The following is a 13000-nucleotide window of genomic DNA, read 5'->3' as shown; positions in this document are numbered from 1 at the left end:
TGGAAACCTATATCTACACATGGAACAAACAAGTTAGATAAAACATGATACTTGTTGTTTTCTCCTGACATCTTTTCTACACTGATATTCTCTGTTTTGAATCTAATATAGCAGTGCATGCATAGTAGGAGTAGGTTTATGTATGTAGGAGTAACCCGGAGCTCTAACAAAATTATTTTTCTCTCTATTTCAAGTCATCTCATGGAGTGGACAATGGGATTCTTGGATCTACGAAGCTGACCAAAAGACCCTTCTCCAGAACTCATCAACATATTCAAGCAATGATGGGTTCTTTCTTTCCCTTCTTCCTGCATTCTTCTATTCCTTTTCTGTTTGCGTTTCTATGATCAATGTGATCTTTTCTCAGCTATTCCCACGACTTGTGTGGAATCTTCTGAATAGTTTTCTCTTTATAAATAAAGATATATTACATGCAGATGTTTTCTTTCTTGATTCATATATTTCATATTGGAAATAAGATACTTGTATGGCATACATTTTTTTTAATAAAGATAGTAAACTTGGAAAAAAATTGTGTACCTTTTCTCTACAATACATAAGACCTATTGTAGGTCACCACTTGAGATTTTTAAGTGTGATAAAATTTTGGTAACATTACCACCTAAACATTTGTATATTTTTTTAATGGTTATCTAGGTATTTTGTTTAGTGGAAAATTAATTATTATTTATTTTAAGTTAACTCCATGATTAAATGCATTTTAGTCAAAGCACTACTACTAATGGAAGGGTAACAAAATTTTGAATACTTATCTCGATTAAACATCACCTAAAATTTTGTACTACATTTTCTTAATTGCTTTGGTAGGTTTTGTCAATAGAGAAAACGTTAAAGTGTTCTTTATTTTAAAGTAAAATCCATGATTAAACATAATTGATTCAAATTAGTATCAATAATGAACGGGTAACCAAAATTCCAACGTTTGACCATTGTAAACATTACCTAAAATATTGTAAAATATTTTTTAAAACAGTTTAATAAATTTTGTCTTTAGAGGAAGTTTTAAGTGTTTTTTTTTTATTTTGAAAGGAACTTCATAACTAAGTTCATTTGAGTTAAAGTAGTTCTAGTAGTATATGGGTTAAAAAGTTCAAATTCATGACCAATGTAAATGTCACCTTAAATTTTATTTTAGATATTAATGGATGGGTAAGAAATTTTTCAAAGCTTCCAATCTTACAAACATCGCGTACAAATTTGAGGCAATGTAGTACTAGTACTAGATGGGCAAGGAAAGTTTCAATGTTTCATTCCTATAAGGATTACATGAAATTTTGATCTACTATCTAGTAGGTTTGTCTTTAGAGTAAAGTTAAGTTGACTTAATTTTGAATAAAAAGCTATGGTTAAATGCATTTGATACAAAGTCGTGCTAGTAATGGATGGATAACAACGTTTCAATTTTTGACCATGCTAAATAACATTTTAAATTTTGAGACAAAGTAATACTAGTATTGGATAGGCAAGGAATGATCGAATGCTTCACCACTGTAAACATCACTTGAAATTTTGTATTATGTTTTTCATAATTGATTTGATAAGTTTTCTCTTTAGAATAAATTAGATGGTTTTTATTTAAAAAAAACTGCATGATTAAATACATTTTAATAAAATAATACTTACAATAAATGAATAAAAAAAATATAATATTTCATCGTATTAAAAATCAAAAAATCATAAAGTGAAATTATTTCAAATCACTACTCCTAAAATATAAATGAATATATTTGACTCAAAAACTACTAAATTAAACCTTGGTAAAATATTATTTTCTTATCATTTTCTTTCTTTATCATTGAGAAAATAGAGTTGTTCACCACACACCATCTACTATTTTGTTTTGGTAGATTTTGTCTTTACAAAAAAAAAAAAATTCTTAAATTTGAAAGAAACTCCATGATTAAATGCGTGAGTTAAAATAATACCTATAATAGATGAATAAGAAAATTTCCAATATTTCGTCTTATTAAAGCCTAAAAATAAAAATAAATAACATGCTAATTAAAATGTTCATTTTCATAAAAGTGATTTTTTTTGTCAAATCATACCTTATTTAATGGTAAAGTTTATATTGTAGGCATCTAATAGTATTGAGTTCAAATCTTCTACAATATTAACAAGAGACACAAAGCATCGAGTTCCTATCATCAATATGGTTAGTTTAGAGTAGTTGAAAGTAGAGATGCAATAGAGGGGGAGAGGAAGATAGAGAACAATAGATAGAGATAGAGACAGGTAGAGGGAGAAATAGAGAGGAAGAGGCAGAGAGATATATAAGGGTAGAGAGATAGAGAGAAAGAGATAGATAAATGTGTGTGTGTGTGTAGAGAAAGAGAGAGAGAGAAGTATATATGTTGTTTGCTTTAATTTTAACAATAGCATGTCGAGGAAGCCCATGATGAGTTGTGCAATATGTATGAGAAGTTAGATTAAGTTTAACATTTAGGAAAGAAAAAAAATCAATTGTATTTTTTTAAAAACGTTTTATGGATATTATTATTATTAGCTAGTTTTATTATAAGAAAAAACATTATTTCTATAAATCTAGATTAAACAAATAAATAAAAATAATTATCTAATAATTGAGCTAGGATGGATAATCGAAATTGAATTATGTATTATAATTAAATAAAGGGATAGGTGTACGTAGTTTTAGAATCAATGATAAATAAATGTGGTAGGTGTTGGTTGGAATATTTTTTCATTGTTGAAAGATTAGTTATTTTAGTTTGATGAATGTTTCAAACTCTAAATTGAAATTATGAACCAAATTCAACAAAAATTATACTTCTTATCCCTATTTAATCACATTAAAAAATTGAAATTAGACTTGTATAGTGTAGTATGTAAGCATTAGATGTGAAATTGAAAAAAATATTGTATAGAGAAAATAAAAAAACTATTCCCTATAACAGTGGGCCAAAATATGATTTTTTACTTCCTCATTTTTAATAAATAAAAATTGACTTGCATGTCATTAATTTTTTAGAACTAAAGTGTCTAAGTATAATTGAATCAAACAATAACATAAGAGGACTAATTGACTATTAATTCATTAATTAATTAAAGTTTGTGAAAATGTATTTGTTAGAAATATTAAATTGAAAAGAAATAATTAAAGTTAAGATATTATATTATAATATTATATACATCTTTTTTAATAGTATATTATTATTATATAATATTTAAATAAATTATTTCCATTATATTTAAAAAAATTATATTACTAAATTACATAAGGATTACCCCAATTTAACTTTTATATTTTTAATGTTGTCCAAAGGCGCCCGTTTCCACTATGACTTTGAATTTTCGGCAATGAAATTTCAGCTATAACAAGAATATTCCAAGAAACGAAAAAAAATTAAAGAACGGAGGATTGCACTGGGACCGCCATGCTTACCCATCTCTTTCACTCATCTACTACGACCCTGAATTTCTATCATGTGCTACGGCAATGAAAAAAGGATTGTTTACCCATAAAATCAAATCATGTGCTATTATGAAATTTGTAGGAAACATATTTTCTTAATATTAAAATATGACTTTGAAGAGTCTACCTGTAGAAAAATAATTTACAACTATGTAGATGTGAACATTGAATATTATTTGGAAGTCAGTTTGCTATGGCCAACAGTCTGCCACGGCACCATTGGAATTTGGAATTTATTTGTGTATCATCTATGTCTTGACGTCCATGATTTTTATAGATGGAGATTATAATCTAATTTAGAATTATTTTTGTTATTTTGACTTCCTTAACAAATTGGCCCAAACTTATATCTCTTTTTTGGAAGTCATGTTGAAATAAGCATGAAAATGTGATCTAATTGGCCCAAACTTATATTACATGGAAAGGCAAAGCACAAATCATATTTTGTCATCTAATTAATTAATTTTGATCCAAACTAATCCATACTAAAATCTAATTAAGAACATCAATACAACATTACTATCACATCCTCATAAGATTATACGAACATTTATTAAAATTAGAACATACTAGCATATTGTAAGATTTTTCTTTTTAATTTATAATCAAAACTTATCAACATCAAATTTGATAAGTGTCAAAATTTGCCAACACCAAATTTGATCACAAAACATATTTTAACCTCATAATACTTGCATTTCAATTACTATCACAATTAATTAATCTATAATTAATTTCTTGTTAGTATACAATTTATTGTGTTAGCTTAAATTATTATTATTTTTTATTAGATTTAAGAATAAGAATTACAAAAACCAATATCTGAAACATTTAGAAAAAAAGTACAAAAAGATGAAGATAAGCATGGTTGGGTGCACAAGGAGAAGAGTGTAATGTTGAAAGGGGAGTGTGTAGAAATGCGTGGAGACAAGGGAAAACCTGTGTAAAGGTGAAGAAACAAAAAAATCAGTAACCACACTTTTTTAGACCACTGAAATGAAACAACAACACTGTGAAATTTATTTATTTATTTTTTTGGGATTCAGGGTGTCCCACAGGAGATAGCCTATCGATTAATTATAATAATATATAGATTTGTAGTGAAATATATTATTGAGAAAGAAATAAGATTAATTATTTGATGTAAGTAGTCATTCTTAGTTTCTTTTATATGTATGAATTTAAAAATTAAATAGATGAATAAATCATTACTTGAAATGTCAATAAATATGAATACTATTGTAGTTAGGAATTTTATCAAGTAAAATTTAGATTGTCACTTTTGTGATTGTTAATGTAGGTTGCATCTAACATAATAACAATGAGAGCTCTATGAAAGCAAGAAGCCATACAAAAGGCAATTGTAAGTTGATACAATATTTATAGAGTACTTTTAGTTCACCCTTTTACTTTGTACAATTTCAAAATAGTCTACCTAAGCTCAATTATTATAGACAAAATATGATCTATTTCATCCAATATTTTTTAAATGTAATAGAATTATATACTTGTAATGAGGTTATATAATATTGTTTTCAAAAATAGTTCATTCAAATCATTCAATGTTTCAATTAGCAATCTGTATTTGAGAAAGGTCCAAAGGTACAACAAAATAAAGCCAAGTATATTTAATGGTCAAAGTTCTATGAATGCAATGTATATATGTCTCATTTGTTATGATTAAGGTGCCATTAACCTTGTAAATCTTGTATAATTAATTATTCCTTCTGTTTGTAAAATTCCATAATGGAATATGTACTCACTAAGAAATGGTCTTATTTCAGCTACATTTAGATCTCAATACCTAAAAAGGGGTGTGGGGGCACTTACCCCCCACTACTATTGCCCCTCCAAAATTCTCCCTAGCAGGGGTTCTAGGGTAGTGCTCCCAAATGGAATTTTTTAGAAAATTGCATTGTAAAATTATATAATTTTTTAGTCAATCTAAATCATTCATCATTAGGTCATAGAAATTATGGTAGGATTCATTTCCTTAGAAGAAAACACATTTTAATGAGGGCATTGTACTAAGATTGCGACAAGACAGAGAGTTCAAATAAAAGAATAGATGGTGTTGAAATAAAGACAAAAAGTGAAGGGTGTTAGTGATGTATTGTAAACTCTATTGAAATTTATATAGACCAATGCACATCTTTTCTTGTGTTTATTTTCTTCTCAAAAATATATTTCCACATAAATTTTATATTTTTCGTATATTCTTTTATTTCCTTTGTTTTCCCTAATTTGTTTTCCTACTATCTCTATTTGGTTCTGCATTGGATCAATAATTATAATTACTAAAACTAGATTATCATTCTATAGATGTTTACCTTTATTTCAAACTTTATTTACTTTGAAGAAGTTCATATATGAAACTTTAAAACTTTTCTTCCATGTTCCTTTTCATTATTTACTCAATCTAGTTTGTTTTTCTATTTTTGGTTAATCTTAATTTTTCCTTAGCAAAGATTTTAGTCTTTACGATATTTCCTTTAAATAAGGGTTTGTGAACTTCATCCTACGGAGGGGAGGAGATGTTCAATTGCTCAAAAACATATTGTAGAAAGATCACCCACAAATCAAGATATTTACATTTTGAAATAGACATAAATTTGGTTCAACTATATTACCTGATCCAAAAAAATGATCCTATAATATAACGTATTTGTAAATTAAAAAAATATATTAATAGGAATCTTTAAAGATCAAAATAAATTATAATAAAACATAATAAATTTTAAAATAAAAATCAAATAATACAAAAAATTAAATTAAATACTATAATTTTTAAAATAATAAAATGTAAAATTTCATCCCTTAAAATTGCATTTTACACATCAAATTATTTAATAAAACAAAAACACTTAAAAAAAACTTCATATACACCGATGAAGAAAACACACAAATACACTAGAAAAGCTAAAACCAAGGAATCATTTTGAATTTCATATATTACCCCTTGAAATGTTTCTGTCATCATTAACACCAACAATTTCTAACACACCTCATGCTAATAAATTTGCATCGGCCATATACTAAAAGAAAACTTTGTCATTATACTAACAAAACCCTCTATACAGTTGTATCTACTTTCATCTATTAACCTCTTATACACCCATCAATAGCTAAAATTACAACATCATAAAAATCGAAGGCTCTCTTTCTCACCCTCTTATTTAAAGTCAATACTCCAATCACAACAGAGAATCCCAAACCATAACTCAATCCAAGTCCGACTGCCCATCCTATCATTTCACCATCTGAATTCTTTGCTTCACCAATTCTCTCAATACTTGTGCAGTTGACATAGCCAGAAGAGTTGTTGCAGACGCTTATATTGGTAAATGGAATCCCACTTAGCTTAAGATTGCCTAAGTAGGACGACTCCCCAAAAGTTAGGAACTGTCCTCCATGGGGTACTTTTCCATCAAGCATGTTGTAAGATAGATTCAAGAACTCCAAATAACTCAGGAACTCAAGTTCTAAGGGAATGTTGCCATTCAACCTGTTTAGCGAGAGGTCCAGAGACTCTAGTTGTTCCATGTGTCCCAATGTTTTTGGGATTCGGCCACTGAGATGATTCCTTGAAAGGTTAAGGGCTATCAAGCCTTGAAGAGATCCCATTTTAGAAGGAATGCTCCCTGATAAGTTGTTGTTTGAAAGATCAATACATTTAAGAATAAAGAGAACTTTCACAAATTCAACATCCCAGCCTTTCCAGGAAATTGTAATTTTATTTGTATATCTAACGTCTTCCAAATGGTTTGAATTATTCTGCGATGCATTGACAATTGCAAGCAGGTTTGTAAGGTTGCTTGGAATAGCTCCTGAAAGGTGGTTGCCAGAAAGATCCAGAATTTGAAGATTCGGAAGGCCAATTACCTGGCGTGGGATACTGCCATGAAAATGATTAGACCTTAAGACCAACACATGCAGCTGTGATAGCTTTCCAATCCAGTGGGGAAGGGTGCCTTCCAAATCATTATTTCCCAAATCCAATACTTGCAGAGATCGGCCTTCTGAAATGGATGAGGGAATAACTCCTCTCAAATGATTACCATTGAGCTTCAATGTATGCATGTTTGTAATGTTGCCCCACTCTGCTGGCAATTTACCTTCCAGATGATTCTCTGCCAAATCTAGAACACTAAGAGAAGAACAATTCCTGGTTAAATGAGGAGGAATGACCCTGCTCAGCGTATTATTTGAAAGGTCAAGAACCTCCAAATATGAAGTGCAAATAGAATCTGGAATCGCCCCGCTGAGATTATTCCGCGACAAGGATAAGAACCTTGTATTTTGAAGATACGCACCAATGTCAGTAGGAATAGAACCATTGAACTGATTCATCGACAGATCCAGCAGATAAGCTCCAGCTCCAGCGGGAGGAAGATGAAGAGAACCTTCTAGGCTATTATTGTGCAAATCTAGAGAGTCAATATACATGGGTAAGGGTTGTCTGGATGGCAATGACCCAGTTAATTGATTACAGCTAAGGTTCAAACTATAAAGGCTGGGTAAGTTCCATATCCAAGATGGAATATTTGTTTGGATACTGTTAGCAGATAGGTCTAGTTATTCCAAGTCGTATTGGGTCACAAGAAACGATGGAATTCTATCTAAATTGCAAGAGCCTAATGCCAAAGCGGAAAGCTTAAACTGCGGAATCCATGTCGAATCAATGTTTACAGTTAACTGATTGTAAGAAAGATACAGACTACCAAGACTAGTGAGATTATCGAATACGGAAAGGGAAATGAGGCCGCTTAAACTATTGGAGTGGAGCCAAAGTCTTCTTAAGTTAACAAGATTTGAAATTGTAGATGGAATCGTACCGTTCAATTCGTTGGCATTAAGGTCAAGACTAACAAGGGAAGAAAGTGAGTCCAATGAAGGTGGGATTACCCCAGTTAACATGTTGTAGGACAGGTCCAATTCAACAAGTTTAGAGAGATTGAGTATGGAGACAGGAAACTCACCTTCAATAGAGATATCAGACAGATAAAGACTTTCCAAGGACAACAAATTCCCTATAGAAGCTGGAATCTCACCTTCAATTCTGGTAGCTGATAGATCAAGACTTTGCAAGGACAACAAATTCCCTATAGAAGCTGGAATCTCACCTTCAATTCTGGTAGCTGATAGATCAAGACTTTGCAAGGACAACAAATTCCCTATAGAAGCTGGAATCTCACCTTCAATTCTGGTAGCTGATAGATCAAGACTTTGCAAGGACAACAAATTCCCTATAGAAGCTGGAATCTCACCTTCAATTCTGGTAGCTGATAGATCAAGACTTTGCAAGGACAACAAATTCCCTATAGAAGCTGGAATCTCACCTTCAATTCTGGTACCTGAAAGACGAAGACGCTCCAAGCATGAGATATTCCATATAGCAGATGGAATTCGGCCCTTGATGGCTGTCCCTGAAAGAACAATCCTGGTTAGTGACAAAGAAGACTTTCGTTGTCCAATGAAAGAAATGTCTCCTCCAAGATTCTCATTCCAAGAGAGATCAAGAGAGAGCAAGCGCCCAGTCACATTTTCAAACCAAGCTGGTATATGTGCTGACAAATAGTTGTATGATAGATCGAGATGAAGCAGAGAGGTGAGGTTGAGAAGGGAATTGGGAATTTGTCCTCCAAGCCCACAGTCAGACATGCTGAGTTGTTGAAGGTTGGATAAACTGCCAACAGCTTCACCCCACTCTTTGCTTGCAGAGATGTTCACTTCAGCAAGAGAGAGGTATTCCAAGCTCACCAGATTTGATAAGCTTTCCAAACTCACATAAAATTCCCGTACATAACTCAGAGAGGAATAATTTACATAACCAGCAAATGACAAGTCAAGAAAAGTGAGACTATTCAACTTTCGATTATGGGGAGGACTGAATTTACCCTTGAAGAGGTTGTGACTGAGATCGAGGTGCTCCAACCGTGCAAGTTGGAACAGCGATGAACTGATGTTACCTTTCAAATTGTATCCACTCAGATCCAGTCGAGAAACATGGCCTGTGCGGAGATTACAACTGACTCCTATCCACGTGCAGCAATTGAATCCATGCCAGGAAGTTAGCGTGTTATCCTCATCTACAACGGCTGCCTTGAAATCGAGGAGAAGATTTCTTTCAGGGAGGGGGCATGCAATTGCAGGGGAAGTGAAGCAACATAATATTGTTATGATTGCAAATGCAACTCTGCCACATGAAAACATAGCTTCCATTGTTTTGGAAACTAAAATTCTTATTATCTTTACTTTGAAAGAAAAGAGATGATCAGAAATCATGGGAAAAGAATGATGAATATATCGCTAACTGTGGTTATAAAGTGTTGTTGTATGAAGAGTGCCGCGTAATATTTTTGTCATTTTCAATGGGTGGAAAAGTCATGTGAAGGTAAGGCCCAACAAATTTCCTTGAGCAATATTTCCAATTTGAATGTGATGGGTATCGTGTAAAACAAGAATATGGCGTGTCAATATAGAAAATTAACTAGGTAAATTGTGATTATATATTTTTCATTTCAATTATTTTCAACATTGACGACAATTTTTATTAGACTTAAATTTCGTGCATTTCCTTTCCACAAATATTCGTATCGACCAGGAAAAGCTTTCACATAAAATTGAGATCGCTGGAAAACATAGACCAGATCATACGACTTACACAAAAATAGAATATACTTAAAAAATAGAACATAAGTTTTATATGCTCATATCTTTTGGAATTGTAAATATCTCTATTCTTTTTTGTTTCTGTGTTTTTTGTCTTTTGGTTTATGCCTATGCGTATATTCCTTTATGTATTTATTTATATATTTTTAATTGTTTATTTATTCATTTAGTTTTTAATTTTTGTCCCTAATTATTTTCTTCTTTTTTGTTTTGTAGTGGTTTTGATTGTGTTGCTTGGCTTTCCTTTTTTCTTTTCTGTGGGTGGTTTATTCCTTGGAGTTTTTTAGGTCTCCCATCCTTCAGGTGGTCTTTTCCTTTTCTCTTTCCTCTCTCCTTGTTCCTTGTACCCTCCCCCACCCCTCTCCTCTTTATATTTTGTCTCAAATCTGCAACTCAACATCTTTCATGTCTTGGGAATTCTTTTCATCCTGATGATGAATCACGGAGTGTGATTCAAAACGTTGATGGAAAAATATACACACAATCGAATCCAGAAAAAAAAAATACACTAGAAATGCAAAATGGATTGTGGAAATCTCATAGCTTTAAATAGAACATAGTTAAAAAATACAACAATAATAAAGAAATTAGGGGCACAAACTAAATTTACTTTGAATGAAAAGAGATGATCAATATATCGCTAACTATGGTTAAATATTGTTGTCCGAAGAGTGCCACGTCTGCAAAGAAAGCGTGTCACATCGACACAGTAACATTTTTGTCATTTTTGTGTATTTTTCAATGGGTGGAAAAGCCATGTGAAGGTAAGGCATAACAAATTCGTGGGTCAAACAAGAAAATGCTGTGTCAATATGGAAAATTAACTATATATTTTTCTTTCCTTATTTCCAACATTGACTGACAATTTTTAATAGACTTAAATCTCATCCATTTTCTTTCCACAAATATTCCTATCAACCAAAAAAATCTTTCACATAAAGTTGAGATCGCTGGAAAACACAAATCAGATCAGACGACTCACACAAAAATAGAACATACTTAAAAAATACAAGAATAATAAGGAAATCAGGGGCACAATCTCAATTTTCAGAGTTTAGATGTTTTCAAGCAAAGAATTTTTTTTTTAAATATATGTTGAGTATCAAACAATTTTTTTAATTGTGGTTTAATCATGTGATCTTTGAACACTATGTTATATTTTATAACAAGTTAAATTATATGAAATTTAATTATATATCTGAATAATTTTGCATAAATTTTAACTGTTTATCATTATAAAAATTATATAGGTAATAGAGTTTTGATAAAAAAAATAGTTTTATTTTATGATTAAAAAATTAAATATGATTATATAGTAATTAAATTCTAATATATATATATAAATAAATTGTTTGTGAATCACATATATTAAAAAGAAAATCATACATAGAGTAGAAACATCGTTTTTGTCGAAACTCATCCAAGGATTGGCAATAAAATTTCAAATTGCTTTTTTTCTTTAATTTTGCTAATGTTTATATTTATCCATATTGAAATAGAAAAGATTGTATATTCATGTCCTCTTCTTTTATGTTTTAGGCCTAATTTGATTAGGTTATCTTTTAGGTATTGATTAGTATATGTCCTGACATGATTTTACATCGAATTTCAATGATTTTATCATAATCTCATTCTATCTCCATGCATCTCAAAGGTATGAACATAATCAATAATCTCCACCATTAGTTAGCATGATTTTTTCATAGTCCATGAAGAATTGATATTATTACTTTTGATTTTAACAATGCATATTTATGAATCAACAGTTTGATTTTAACTAAGTGTGATCCAAAATTTTCACTGAAAAAAAAGAAAACAATTAAAACCAAAAGTAATCATATCAAATCTCCACCATTCATCATCCTATATTAGACCCACAAATTCATAATTCATGTAGGTCACATGCATGCATACATATTTGAACCTAACAATTTAAAATTGCATTTGATAATTTCATCCCTTTTTAACCATTATTATTCAATTAAAGTCTAATTTATTCCACATTACAACCTAGGTTAGTGTTTGTAAGGACTAATTTCACTTCATTTAAATTATCATGAGATAATCAAAATAATATTTACATGTAAACATGATAGAAAGATCATGTAACATCCTAGTAAGGGCATCATTAGCTTGCAACATCATTCTAGGTGTCCTACATACTTGCTTAATGTCTTTAATCCTCATTCATCACCATTAATTTACTCTACTTAATGCACTATCTAATAAGAACATAACCCTTTCTTACTAAGTTCATAGAACTGGTGTCTATAAACACCACCCTACTTGATTCATGTGGTACTAAAGAAGATTATGCACTAGTGTTTTTTTTTTCGATGGATAATAGGTCGTGTGCGAATAATTGTATTAATAAAATGAAAATACATGAAAGTATACAACCTGATTCAATGTGGGAACTGGTAGGAAAGAATTGAGAAAAGAAAACTTTCAGTCTTGCCCAAGGAAAAATAACTCTTGGAAATAATCAGGTAATACAATAAATGGTCAGATGCCATTAAAGAAAATTACAATTGATAATTCTTGTCGAGAATACCATACTCATTCCATTGCTAATGGATGCATAATTTGACTACAATGGAGTAATATTCGGCTCATATTGAGATGGTGTTGTTCTAAGTAAGACATGACGATGACCTCCAACTGAATCTTGCAGAGTCAGATTGCCAAAACATAAACCACATTCTTCTTGCACATTGTTAGGCTAGTTTGAATGAAGAATTACGAGCAATTGTAACCCAAAATTGATAAATTCCTCTGTTTTGTCTTAATACCAACATTTCCATAGATTTCCACTATAAGAACATACCCAAAGATTTCAAAACAAGATAGATCGATATACTCTCAAACCTGCCT

The 13000-nt window shown here is 30.7% G+C and overlaps 2 protein-coding genes across 2 annotated transcripts; both read right to left on the bottom strand.

Moving 5' to 3' along the window:
• Positions 1–6553: 6553 nt before the first annotated feature.
• On the bottom strand, positions 6554–7900 carry LOC131873563 (receptor-like protein Cf-9 homolog). Its single transcript, XM_059216391.1, has one exon. It carries the CDS (start codon positions 7898–7900, stop codon positions 6554–6556), a length of 1347 nt encoding a protein of 448 aa, XP_059072374.1.
• A 129-nt stretch (positions 7901–8029) lies between these two features.
• On the bottom strand, positions 8030–9676 carry LOC131873562 (probable LRR receptor-like serine/threonine-protein kinase IRK). Its single transcript, XM_059216390.1, has one exon. The coding sequence runs from the start codon at positions 9674–9676 to the stop codon at positions 8030–8032; it is 1647 nt and encodes a 548-aa protein (XP_059072373.1).
• Positions 9677–13000: the final 3324 nt, after the last annotated feature.

The sequence above is a fragment of the Cryptomeria japonica genome, unplaced genomic scaffold (genome assembly GCF_030272615.1).
Source record: "Cryptomeria japonica unplaced genomic scaffold, Sugi_1.0 HiC_scaffold_2189, whole genome shotgun sequence".
In the NCBI taxonomy this organism is placed as follows: domain Eukaryota; kingdom Viridiplantae; phylum Streptophyta; class Pinopsida; order Cupressales; family Cupressaceae; genus Cryptomeria; species Cryptomeria japonica.
This window is presented reverse-complemented; position numbering and strand designations above follow the sequence as displayed.

Excerpts from the sequence above, each read along its gene's own strand:
- LOC131873562 (XM_059216390.1), bottom strand. The coding sequence starts at position 9,676 with ATGGAAGCTATGTTTTCATGTGGCAGAGTTGCATTTGCAATCATAACA.
- LOC131873563 (XM_059216391.1), bottom strand. The coding sequence starts at position 7,900 with ATGTATATTGACTCTCTAGATTTGCACAATAATAGCCTAGAAGGTTCT.